This window comes from Lonchura striata, chromosome 21 (genome assembly GCF_050655825.1).
Source record: "Lonchura striata isolate lonStrDom1 chromosome 21, ASM5065582v1, whole genome shotgun sequence".
Classification (NCBI taxonomy): domain Eukaryota; kingdom Metazoa; phylum Chordata; class Aves; order Passeriformes; family Estrildidae; genus Lonchura; species Lonchura striata.
The window spans coordinates 6,450,107-6,463,131 of record NC_140723.1 but is presented as its reverse complement, the minus strand read 5'-3'; the positions used below and the strand labels follow the sequence as shown (position 1 = coordinate 6,463,131).

The 13,025-nt window shown below is 43.6% G+C and overlaps 1 protein-coding gene across 1 annotated transcript; it reads left to right on the top strand.

Annotated features, from left to right (window-relative positions):
- Positions 1-2,641: 2,641 nt before the first annotated feature.
- AGTRAP (angiotensin II receptor associated protein) lies at positions 2,642-12,003 on the top strand. The gene is made up of 5 exons (XM_021547203.4): positions 2,642-2,704; positions 7,780-7,814; positions 8,025-8,136; positions 8,720-8,918; positions 11,233-12,003. The coding sequence occupies exons 1-5, from the start codon at positions 2,678-2,680 to the stop codon at positions 11,337-11,339; spliced, it is 480 nt and encodes a 159-aa protein (XP_021402878.1). The 5' UTR covers positions 2,642-2,677; the 3' UTR covers positions 11,340-12,003.
- The last annotated feature ends 1,022 nt before the right edge of the window (positions 12,004-13,025 follow it).

Sequence of the window (13,025 nt, the reverse complement as noted above, 5' to 3'; positions counted from 1 at the left end):
TGCACTTCGCACACAGCACTGAGCCAGCAGTGTGCCTATTCAGGCTCTCTAGCTTTCCCCCCATCCCAAGTGTCACATATTTTTGTCATTTATGTTGAAATCCAGTCATTCCTTGGCATTACTGGAACCACTAGCATTGATGTTATTTGATATCACCACCTCTGTAGATAAAGACAGGACTTCCCTGCAAGACCCAGTAATGTGTCCATGCAAGACATAATAATGGAAGTGAAGGCACAGCTCATGTGTCATGAGGCAATAGGAGTTATATTTCAATCTTTCATTTGAAAGTGACATATTCAGAGATTCCTGAGGGGACTTACACAGCCTTTTTGGGTTTTTTACTTTTGTTCTTAGCTATGCAGCCAGTTAGTTTTATCCTCTATGCTTCCTAGCATTTTCTAGGTAATTTCATTTTGGCATTTAATGCTTTGCCTTGGGAAATCTTGAAGTGTGCTGCTTGAAGCAGTCAATAGCACTCAGGACACGGTCAAGGACAGGCTGGATAGCACTACATTTGTGGCTTGTTTGAGAATGTCTGATGGTAGGTTCAGCACTGCACAATTCTCACTGCTTGAACTGGAAATGAGACTGAAGGATGACACATGCATTTCCACATCCAACTTCTGCAATGAACCTCTGACCCAGCTAATTTCTCAGAGGCCCCATCTTTTCTTTAAGAAGGAATAATGACAAGAAAGGAACTAACCTAATAAGACATCACAGTCTTACACTGCAGACAGCACACATTAGGCAAGGATAGGAGGGTTTGAGAAATGTCATCCTGACCTCTGGGTTCTGTTACTTCATTTGCTAGACTTGGGGAGAAGGCTGCTGGTATGAACTACACAGGAAATGGTAAATTACAGCTGAACTGTGTGGGGTTGAATTGGTCACTTAGCAACTTCTCTAGCTCTAAAATGAAACCAGATTTCTTTAGGAATAAGAAATGAAGAACTTGTTATTTGCACCAGGATTTTAGGCAAAGGATACAGTCATCGAGTTCTAGGGGAAAAATCCAGGGCCAAGGGAATCAACTGTGTACCTGCCAGCCATCCTAGCTACTGCCTCAACACCTAAGACTGACCTTAACTTGACTTAGCTGTTGGGTGACGTAGCTGAGCACAGTTAGCACCTCAAAATAACCTTTTTGTTGGTGTCTATCAACAGTTTCTTTGCAACTCCTTAAATTTTGGTCAGACCACTGATATATGCACAAGAACTCTTCCTGCAGAAAGCTGCTAAGTCCTTTGCACACAGCTTTCCCAGACACTGATTACAACCAAAGTATAATGTCCAACCTTGTCTCACTACATTGCATGTACAAATAGAAGGAAGAGTTTGGCTGCCTTTTTGCAGCCAACAAACTGATCTGTGGACACTATAGCTGGGTGTTGTAACCAAGAAACTTATATATGCATATTTTTAACTTGATGGTGGCTTTTGAAACAAATTCACAGAATTGTTAGGGTTGTCAAGTATCCAATATTAGATATTTCATACAAGGAATGGCGCAAATTATGTTTACTACACATAACAGAGGCATTATCAAGATCATTCTGTTATGCATTATTATAATTTGTGCTAATGAAATATTGTTGTATTGAATCAAGGGAAATATGATTTGGCACGTGTAATATTTAGTTATTACAAACTACACACACCAGCACTGTGAGCTGCCCCCCCACACATATTCGGTTACACCAGAGCCGGGTTTTGTTGGACAATGCCTCATTTACAATCTTATACATGTGGCCAGTCTGGAGATGGGCTGGAACACCTGGGAGCTGATCAATACCAAAGGACCTGGGAGCTGATCAGTCCCAAAGGACCTGGGAGCTGAATAATACCAAAGGACCTGGGAGCTGATCAATACCAAAGAACCTGGGAGCTGATCAATACCAAAGGACCTGGGAGCTGATCATCCTGGTAACAATCCAAGATTGGGATCACTGGAGTCCTCCGGGCTGATACATCTGAACGCCAGGAAAATCAGGAAAAATCGTCCACACCTGGACCTGGATTGTTCAACCCCGGCTCGGAGAAAAGAACTTTATGAATATGTGGGACTCTGAATAGAAAGAAAAGGCTGAAATCCTGGCCTCGGGCGGAAAATTTCCTGTAAGAACTGCAGGGCCCAGGAGTGTGGTCTGTGTGTGTCCAGGGGAACCTCTGCCAGAGGCTCCTTCCTGTCATGCACCCAGCGCCGAACCCGGGCTCGGCACTGTCCTTTTCCTTGTGGCTGGCTCAGAGAGAAGTCAATCCTGAATAAATATTTTATTATTTCACTTTTAATTTGGCTGGACTAATTTGCATTTATAACAGTTCATATCAAGCAAGCAGAGCACCCGGGCTGCCTGTCCTGACGGGACACGCCTAAGCAGCCGCCCCTCAGCGAGCTCCGACAAGGGCCTGTTCTGGGCCCGGGAAGAATTCGATCCTAAATAAACATTTTATTATTTCACTTTTAATTTGGCTGGACTAATTTGCGTTTATAACAGTTCACACCAGGCAGGCAGAGCACCCTGGACACGCCTAGCTCAGCGAGCTCTGCAAGGGCCCAGCACCGCCGGCAGCGCCCGACGCGGCCGGGCCGGGCGGGGCCGGGGGCGGTGTCCCGGCTCCCCCCGCCCCTGAGCCCGGCCCTGCCGCACCGAGCGGCCCCGGGGCCGCTGCCATGGAGCTGCCGGCCGTCAGCCTCAAGGTAGGGCTTGCCCTGCCCCGGGGCCGGGGAGCGGGGCCGGGGGGCTCCTGGGGCGGGTGGAGCCGCGGGCACTCCGGGCAGCCCTCCCCGTATCCTTTCCTCTCGCACGTTCTCCAGCCGAATGTCTGCTCCGCGTCCTGGCTGAGGCCCTGCTCGGAGCTGCGGGGCTCTCCGAGGAGGAAAACCTGAAGTTTTCCTCCTTTTTCCTAAGGAGAAGAAACTGAAGTTTTCCTCCTTTTTCCTAAGAAGGAAAAACTGAAGTTTCTACTTTTTTTTTTTATCACATGCGCAAAGGGTGCAGAAGTTCTGAACGCCAGGAATCCGAGTCGCGGGGAGGGTTAGGTTGGCTATCAGGAAAACCTTTTCCCCAGAGGGTGATCAGGCCCTGAACAGGCTCCGCAGGGTCACAGCATCAAGCCTGCCCGAGCTCAAGGAGCATTTGGACAATGCGCTCAAGCACAGGCTGGAGTTCTTGGGGTGTCTTGTGCAGCGCAAAGAGTTGGTGATCCTGATGGGTCCCTTCCAACTCAGTGTATTCTATGATTCTTAGTTAAACCCACCAGGTGATGACTCCAAAGTTTGCCCCTACTTCAGAGATATTGCTGAAGTGGCTAAGGACTGTGCAGAGACAACAGCTGGCTATTAACTAGTGTCCATGGAGGTTTCCAGCTCAGCTGACCAGAACTAAGGCAAGATAAACACTGCACTCCTCAATCCTGAGGAGACAAAGTTTTGCTTGTCAGACAAAGTATCTTAGAAAAATAAGTTCACTTACTTGGGGCTTATCATCTGAGACATAACTGCAGTTGCTTCTCTGCTGGGGAGGGCAGGCTCCACTTGTGGGCACTTCGGAAATTTCAATGAATATCTGATAACCAGGGAAAGGAGATATAAGAGACTTAACCAGTAACATAACATTTTTCACTTTTGGAAGAAGCAGTTGGTGACAAGCCAGTGGATGTTAAAATCACACTTTGCTTTTGATGTCGATATTTGATTCTGATGTCTTCTGTGCTACCAGATATGTTATATTTTTCTCTTTTTTCTTTCACATTTTCAGAACTCTGAGATTTCTAGATGTTTCTGTCCTTTCCCAGCTTTGCTACTTTGTGATTTCATTTAATGCAGAATGGTTCAGGTGCTTTCTTTGGTTAAAGCTTTGCCCAGAGACTGAGAGCATCACAGATCACATCAGGGCTTTTTTTGCTGGTGATTCGTTAAGCTGTGAGCAGTGGCCTCGGACCAGGTTGCCTATGGGTTGGAAGAGAGAATAGAATTATCTCAGCTACCATTATTAATTCAGCTTTGTACAGGACAGCTTTCATGTGGCTGTATTAAAGAAAAGATTGCTGTTCATATAATGATGAATACCCCTCTTACTAGTTCACCAAGAAAAGCAACTTCCCTTGTTAGAGGCAAGTAAGCAAATGGATTTTTCAAGGCCCAGCTTGTGGATTATATTACATTCTGGAAACTAGCTGATACTTTGCTCTGACAAGTTTGGACTACTGTGTGGTTCCCAGGGCACTAGGAAGATTAAAAGATCTTGCCTTCTGCTTTGTTTTTTAACTTGGTTTGATTTTTTTTTTTTCCACGCTAAAACAACAGTGAAAACTAAGGACATTTTAATTAAAAATTTTGCCAACACGAAATACATGTTCTCCATGAGAAATGAAGATAGGGGAGCTGAAAAACACTGACTTTTCAATGAATGAGCCACAAAGACAACAAAACTAAAATGTTGCTTTTCTTCTCTTGTTCAGACAACTGTTTTCCCAGTCTCTTGCTAGATAAGTGTGAGTTTGTCCTGGGCAAACTGTTTTCAGCATTAAGAAATTCTTGGTTGTGAAGTCTGCCACTTCTGCTCTGAGCTGCAAAGACAGGAATTGGGAGTTAATAGTTGTGCCTGCACTTCATTCTGTTCCTGAGTTAGGGCCTGATTCCCTGTAAAATACCACAAAGGTGGGGAAGATTCTTACTCAGAAGAGTAAGTAACACACACTGCTGCTATTCATTGGCATGATCTGCTTACAGGTTCTGTGAGATTATGAAGATGAGTCTTGTGATAGAGATAGTTCAAAGAAAGCTGCATGACTGAGCTGTGCCTGTGCCAGAATGTAGCAGTATCTTAGCCTTGGGGTCTCTCTTTAAGCTCCTTGCAGAGCTGTAAAATTAAGGTAGGCTTTGCCCTGGAGTGGGTGGGGAACATGCTCATTGAACAGGATCTACTGGCTCGGTTTTAACAGCCATGCTCAGCAAAACGGGGGAAGCAGCACAGCCATACTTTTGCCATGACAGCCATGATTATTGAAATAATCATGCAGAGCCTTGAAATACAACGTTTGATCAAGGCTGGACAATGCCCTACAATCCATGTGCCTGGAAACACGTATTTTGTGCTTAGGCATTTTTTAATGCTAAGTCACCGAGTCAAGGAATAATAGAGATGTCTGTATGCCATGTGATTAAACCTCCTACTCAAAGCAAGGCAAACTGCAAAGTTAGATCAAATAGCTCAACTCAAAAATCAGCTGAGTTTTAAAATAAGAACAGAGCCATGTCAGCCCCATTGTATAGTCTGTCCCACTGCTTAAGCACTCTCATTATTATCACTCTGTTATAATAATGAGGAGCATATTCACAGGTGGCCACTCAGATTAATATTTTGGTTTTGTGTGTTCTCAGGTGAATGCCGTAGAGTAGGCGAGCTCACTCTAAAATAGAAATTTAGATAAAACCAAGAAAATAACTTTAATTTGGAACTGTTTCATTTTTAACTTCTTCAAAATTCAGTCTTGTGCTGAAGCATGTTTAAAAGAGTTCCTGTTCCAAAGAGCTTCCCATCTAATGAGACCCTGGCAGACCCTGGCTCTTTTTATGCTTGGCAATTAGTTCCATCACATGCTGGGATTTGCAAAGGAGGTAGGAATTCTCCTTAGCTCTCCCCAGTTTCCAATGGGATGCTTTTAATTACATAGCCATCCTTTTTCCCAGAGGAGATGGAGACAAAAGACCCACCTTTCTTATTTTCTGCTCTCACCACTAGTTCATCAATAACTTCAGAGTTATTTTCTCAAAAGAAGAAATGTATGTCTGTCTTATCTACAGACTTAAGTCCTTGGATAGATGGAAAAATTTTAAATTCTTCTGCTGTTTTATTAGAAGAGTGCCTGCAAATTAACTGGTCTCACATAGTAGCTTGTAGTTTTTCATTAACACCATATTTTCTGTGTTAAAGCATACCAACACCACCAGCCATTTCATAGACTGCTGAAGAACTGTCAGGTAAATTGGACTAATAACTAAAAAGGGAATATCTTGGTTTTATTTCAGCAGCCATTCATAGTATAAGCCCTAGTATACCTGACTTTATGCTGATGACTAAACATACCTCATAATTTAGTAACTGCAGTATTGATCTAGACAGCTTTTAAAAAAACCCACCCTGCTTAATTATGTTAACTGGTGAGCCTTGCGGGGTCTTGTGGGTATGTAACATGCAATTAAATACCACCTAATTAAAATTTTTCCTGATGTTGTGATAGTCTCTTGAGTAAATGCTATTTGCATGTCTCCATTCTTATCCAGGAACATCTTGTATTTTACTGATTAGCAGGTTTTCCATTGTGTCTGTGGTACAATTTGGGAGAAGGGGAAGCACAAGGGGTAGTGAAGCATTTTGTAAGCTTTCATAAACAATTAAAAAAATGAATTAGTAAAAATCTCTCTAAGCATTGTTGGAAGTTACAGCAAAGTCTAGTGAGTGCTCAGCAGCTGTGGTGGGATGAGAGATGTTTTAAGTCAAAAGAATCTAGCAGGCTGTCAGTAGATCTTAATTTATTTTTTGTGTCTTTATGCTCCTATCTGCATACAGCTTTCCTGTGTTCACTGAGTAACTTATTCTTTTGCTGTGTACTCATTTCCCAATTTTCTTTTTTTCCTTTGGTGCGGGGGAGTGTGCTTCAGAGGGGTTTTGATAATGTGGGTTTAGTTTTTTAATACCAAGGTCAGCAGAAATGCCAATTTGAAGACTTTCTCACAGCTAGGAAAAAATGAAAGTGCTCCTGTATCCCATGGATCCTCTGATATGTCCAGGCTTCAGCCTTTCCTTAGTGAGGCTGTTAATAGAGCCTTGTCTCCCATATTCTTGCTTTTATAAAAGTTTAGAGAGGAAATAGGAGTGATCTCCTTTTGCTGGAGTGACCAGCAGACTATAGATACAGAAAAAGCCTTGGGTGATATATTGTTGTTCCCATTTGCTCTCTGAATAAACATGTAGGGTATGTTTCCTTGGTTACAAAAATGGCAAGTGGTGGTGAAGAGCATCCTTGTATCACTTATTACAGTATGATCCTTTCTTCTTGGATTTGTCCCATTAAGCACAAGGACCATGATCATTAAGGACACTTGCAAAATACAGAATTTATGATAGCATTATCTTACTGCTACTCAGGCCACTGCTGGTAATGGGACCTAGTGGCTTCACTGGGAGTGAAAAGAGCTGTGTACTCTGGCAGGATCAGGTTCACAGAGTCCTGGAAAAAGCCTTCAGGTCTGTTAATGCTGCAGTGAGCTTGGACCACTGCTCTGAACAGACTGGAAGGAGGTAAAAGAAGGATTTGCTGAGGACTGGAGGGAAATTCTGGGAGCTGTAGGCATGGCTATCCATGGGCTTTTTGGTGATGGGATGCCAGATTGTTAATGTATAAACTGTGCTAGCACAGCGTTAATCAGATTGCCTGGCTTTCTGTGCAAACTCTTATGGAGTTCCAAAATTAATAACCCATTTAGAAAAGGCTAAGTGGTCCCTGAATCAGCTGTTGACAGAGATGACAAGAAGAGTGAATGACTACAGTGTAGCACCACAGGACATACTCAGCAACAGATGTGGAGAAAAATAGCTTTGTCTTCACTGTCCCAATTGCTTCACCATCTTTCTGCACTGGTTCATGGGTCCAAGCCACTCTTCCACCCATCCCTTGGGAACAAGATGGTACCATTTCACATTGATCCTCCCAGAGTTCTCCCAACATACTAACCTGTCTTCCTGTTTCTTTGTGTTTTTTTTTCCATAGGCTATCATTCTGGTACATTGGCTGCTCACAGTGTGGTGAGTGATTAGTGTCTGGCCTGGGGGAAAAGAGGGGATTCCTTCAAACTAGGAATGGGATGTTCCCTGGGAACCAGCACTCCCTATTTGTGCCTGTGTGCAAGAAGATCCTAAATCTAAGAGTGAGGTGTTTGTATGGGAACAGGGATGAAACCAAACTTTTGCAGACTTGTTGTGAATATGAGCTGGATTTTTTGTCTCATTTGGCAGGGGAAGCATGAATTACATGTTGCCACTCTCCTATGCCTGGGGAAATTTCAGTGTCCTTGCAGTGGGGATCTGGGCCATTGTGCAGCGAGATTCCCTTGATGCCATAACGATGGTGAGTGTAAGAGTATTGGTTTCCCCTAGGCTGCTCAGAAAGAGGGTGGAGGGCAGAGTCTTTGAGCTAGTGATGATTTTCAGCTGTTCCCAATACAGAAGATTCATGTTTGGGTGGGTTTGGGTGTTTTTTGAGAGAGCATATAAATCTATGAACTCTCTAATCCATGGTGAGAAGCATTCACTGTCAATTATTTTTCTTCTCAGAGATGAGACATACTTGATTCTTCCTGTTTTTACCTGCTATTGTAACTTGTAATGCCAGATGAGGACTCAAAGTGTTTAATATGCTTCAGTTGGAGGGGATCTGTAAAACACTTTTCTAAACATTTAATAAATTGGCATACAAAAATAAATAATTCTAGACTATATTATGAGAAGATATCACACAGGAAAAGGCATGAAATAAAAGATCATTCATCTAGGAGTATCTGTCTGCCTGGGGCTGTACCAAGAGTGCTGTGTGATACTGGGGTGAAGGATGATTATGCAACATAGATGTCACAGGAAACAGAAACTGGCTGTTACTGTCAGTGGTTAAACCCTTGTTCTGTTTGTGTCCCATTCTCTGTCCTTGTTTCCAGCTCTTGACTGGCCTGCTGCTCACAGTCCTGACAGACATCATTCACATCTCTATCTTCTACCCTGCACACGACTTCCTCAGCGATGCGAAGCGTTTCAGTATAGGCATGGCCATCTTCAGCCTCCTCCTCAAGCCTGTGTCCTGCTATTTGGTGTATCGAATGTATCGGGAGCGTGGAGGAGAGTACACCTTTAACATAGGTAGGATGCTTTTTCTGCTTCCATGTCAGTGTGGGCCACCTCCTCAGGACTGCCTTGCACTTTGGACCCTTCAGCCTGAGCTCTGTGCAGCTGGATTCTGCCCTCCATTCCAGGCAGACAGGGTGTTTTCTGTGTCTTGCTCATGTTTGTTGTTTCATTTTGTCATTCTGGTGTGTCTTTGGCCTTAAATTTATATTCCTCCTCTCTCCCCTTGCAGAATTGAAGTTTTTGACAGCCATTTTGCCCACAGTGGTGTTGAGAGGCTTTTCCTCTTTCCTTCCTTTCCTTCCTTTCCTTCCTTTCCTTCCTTTCCTTCCTTTCCTTCCTTTCCTTCCTTTCCTTCCTTTCCTTCCTTTCCTTCCTTTCCTTCCTTTCCTTCCTTTCCTTCCTTTCCTTCCTTTCCTTCCTTTCCTTCCTTTCCTTCCTTTCCTTCCTTTCCTTCCTTTCCTTCCTTTCCTTCCTTTCCTTCCTTTCCTTCCTTTCCTTCCTTTCCTTCCTTTCCTTCCTTTCCTTCCTTTCCTTCCTTTCCTTCCTTTCCTTCCTTTCCTTCCTTTCCTTCCCTCTCTGGCATTTGTGTGTGTGTGTTTGAAACTTTTGGGTGTCCTTTCTTCCTTCTGGGGGAAAGTAGAGGCAATATTTCCTCTGGCTGGATCATGAACAAGAAGGAAATAAAGCTGGATTTCTAATTCCATGTGGGCATTACATGTCCTATTTACCCTGATTGCTTTGGACTTTGTTCCTCACATGGAAAATGGGACTAATGTTTACCTGATAGGAGTTAGTTTGGAGACATTTAATTCTTCCCCTGGTTGTATTTGAAAGTGATAATGTGGAAGATTTGCTAGAGAGGATGGGCTGTGGCTAGGTGGTTCTGGGTACTGGTCAGATTTGCCAAGCATTCCTGGTACTAGTTCATGCCTGAGCAGCTGCCAGGGATTAATTGTTTGCCAGGGATTTTTGTTTGAATTCATGCTGGCAAAACCTGCAGCCTGTCACAGTTCTGTTTGTCATCTTAAGAAGGCTGTGCAGGACAAAAGATGGTGTACCTGCATTACAGTGTCTGGAAGCTGTCTCTTATTCTGCTTTGGTGGTAGCAAAGATCACACTCCTGTGAAAAGAGGTGGAAGCCTGCAGAGGAGGAGAAGCCATGGAATGAAACCATGGCTTAGGGCACTGTGTGGTATTTGCACCTCTCTGCTAGTGGAGTGTGGATGTTGTCTCTGCCAGCTACTTGTGAAAATCCAGATGGATATGTCTTACCTGGGTCAGGAGGCATGTGAGTCACCTGCAGTGCCTTTTTGGTGTCAGTTTTTATTAGCTGCTCACTGTGCTTGTCATTGGGATTCAACACATGTATAGAAAGTATTGGTATCATTGAGGAGTTCATCTCGGCTTGGAATTTGGCAGCACTTCTTTTCAACCACACTATCCCAAACCAAGTCTCCTCTCAGACACAGGTGGGAATTAAGACACTTTGTAGTTTCATATCCTCTTGAACTGTCTTTCTTACAAGATTGTCAGTACTGTGTGTTGCTTTGTGATTAATGTGCTTGACAAATTTCCTCTTATTTTCCTTCTATCTGGCATTTTCTTTTGAACCCAGCAGTGTTGAAATTTTTCTGGCCTTTTCTGTGTTGTTTTCCATCAACACTAAGTCCCTCTTTGTTGCCTGGGAGCATCCTTACTGCTTAGAACAAATCCCTCATAGTCTGGTGATTCAGGTTGCTTTCTCCCCATGGCAAATGCCTGGCCCATAGACAAAGAGCTGTCCATGGACATTCTCTCCCTCCTCTTTCCCTGCTCATTCGCTGGACAGTAACATGATTTTGCACAGACAAATTGTTCATAGTGCAGTTAGGAGCACCACTGGACTCAAATTTGTGCCACACTTGAGGCATAGCTGCATTTTTGGGAAGTGGGGTTCATGGATGTATCATTCCTTTAAATCTATGCTGTCAGCTAGCCACAGTTCCTGCAGCTTCTGGCTCTGTCTGTTTATTTTTCAGTGAGTTCTCATACACTTTATCTTGCTGAAATACACTGTTACAGGAACCTGTTGTGCTGCTATGGGGTATTGTGGGTATTGCTTTCCACACAGCTGTGTGGCTACTAAGAGACCAGTTCTCAAGGAAAGAATGGGTGTGTTGGAGGATGACTTTTCTTACCTCCTCCCTGTTTAGTGAAGATCACAGACCACAGGTGCTGGGAGCTGGTAAAATGTGTCCTCCTGAGTTGCTGTACAGTTTCTTCTAGAGCATTCAGTCCTTGTGCTTCTGCCTTTGTCCCAAGCTTGTTCTCTTCCATCTCCACTCAGGTGTCACCAGTGGAGGCCAGGACCACAGCACCTACGAGCCCATTGATCAGCCAGACACGCCTCCACAGTGGCCTTCCTCAAGCAAGGCAGCCCAGCCGCCCTACTGAGGCACCCTGCAGCCCAGGACAGACACTGCTCCTGCCCAGCTAAGCTTTCCACTCTTCCCATTGAGCAGCACCTGCTCCTGGGAAGATAGGAGAAGATCTGATATTTCTTTTGCCTACCTGAAGGCTAGGCAGATGGGTTCTGCAGTAAGTCCAGAAGATCTTGGAGGTGTCATGTTAAGCACTGTGTAATCCCAGTACTCTCCTTTCTTCCCTCCTCTAAGTCCCTCCTCTGTACATGTGACTGGATGCACTTTCTGCAGTCATCCAATCTTCCATTGTGCCTCCTCTTCTTTATAAAAGAACCACTCAAAGTACTCCTGGACAAGCAATCTTTAAAAGGCTTATGGACTGCCCTAAAACAATACAGTGTAGCCTGATTTTATGCAGATATATTTCCAGGAAACATCTAGGAGTTCTCAAGAGCTGTTTTTGATGGCATTATTTAACTTCTTGTGCTCCCAGTATCTGGTATTGGGTTTTATTAACTGATGCTTTTACGCAAGTTGAATGTCCTTCAGGATACTTAAAATGACTGTTGAATGTAGTGCCTTTGTGCCTTGAAAAATCCTTTTGCCTTCAGCTGCTTGTCATAACAGAACTTGAAATGTTACATTTTTCTAAGAAAACTATAAAATGAACACAGTTTTTCTGTGTTAGAAAAAGTTACGCTGGTCACTTATGTCTCATTTGAAAATGTAGCTTTTCCTGAGGGCTTGGGACTGTAGCCAGGCAGTCTGGGAGGGTCATTATGGGGGAAGGTCTACAGGGCTCTGATGGCTTTTAGCCTAAGCTTTACTCTGGATAGTAGAAGATTCTGCATATAATTGCATGGGTGGGAAGATGGGCTAGTAAAATGTGGATTGAGGAAAGATGGACTTATTTACATTGTAGATGTGAGTTCCATTGGGTGTGACAGACTGTAGACTCTTGTTATGCAGGATATAAATCTGTCATGGCTTTCAGGTAAGATTGTAAAAAAAGAAAACCAACCAAACAAAACCCCAGAAGCAAGCAAACAACTAAATTTCAACCAAATTCATTTACAGAAGAAAATGAGTGTGATGGCTTTGGCAGAATTCTAGGGCTAAGAAGATAGGTATTTTTCTGAAGCAAGTTCATTGTCAAAGTTTACATCTGTGATTTTACAACTGCATTTCTCTGGACAAGACCTTCTGCTGTGTTGATTCTTCAGTAACCAAGACCCCTGTTGACTTTGCTTTAACCTCCAGAAGCATGTCATTTGTATTTTTAAAACCAAGTAGTTTTCTCCCAACTTTGATCACCTCAAACGTAAGCAGATGCTTCCTCTACTCTGCTGCACAAGCACTACATTGGTGTACCTGAACCAAGTACATGGTAAATGCCATAGAAGTCTTGTACATTCTTTTTACAGGCTTTGCACATAATAGGGCACAAGAATAGGAATTGGTCTGTTCTTGTGATTAGATGGCAAAGAAGGAAAGAGTAGGCAGAAATTGCTGGGGCTTGTGGAGTTCCAGAGCCTTTATGTGAATGGGTTTTTCAGCTCTTTAGAACTGTACAGTGACAGCACAGAGCCCTGAATAAGATGTTTAAATGCTCAGGGGATTTTTTTACCTAGACTCATGGACCACAGACTGAAAATCACTGCTTTTAATGCTGTGGGGTGTGGGTGTTGGCACAGTCAGTTATATCTAGGGAGGCCTT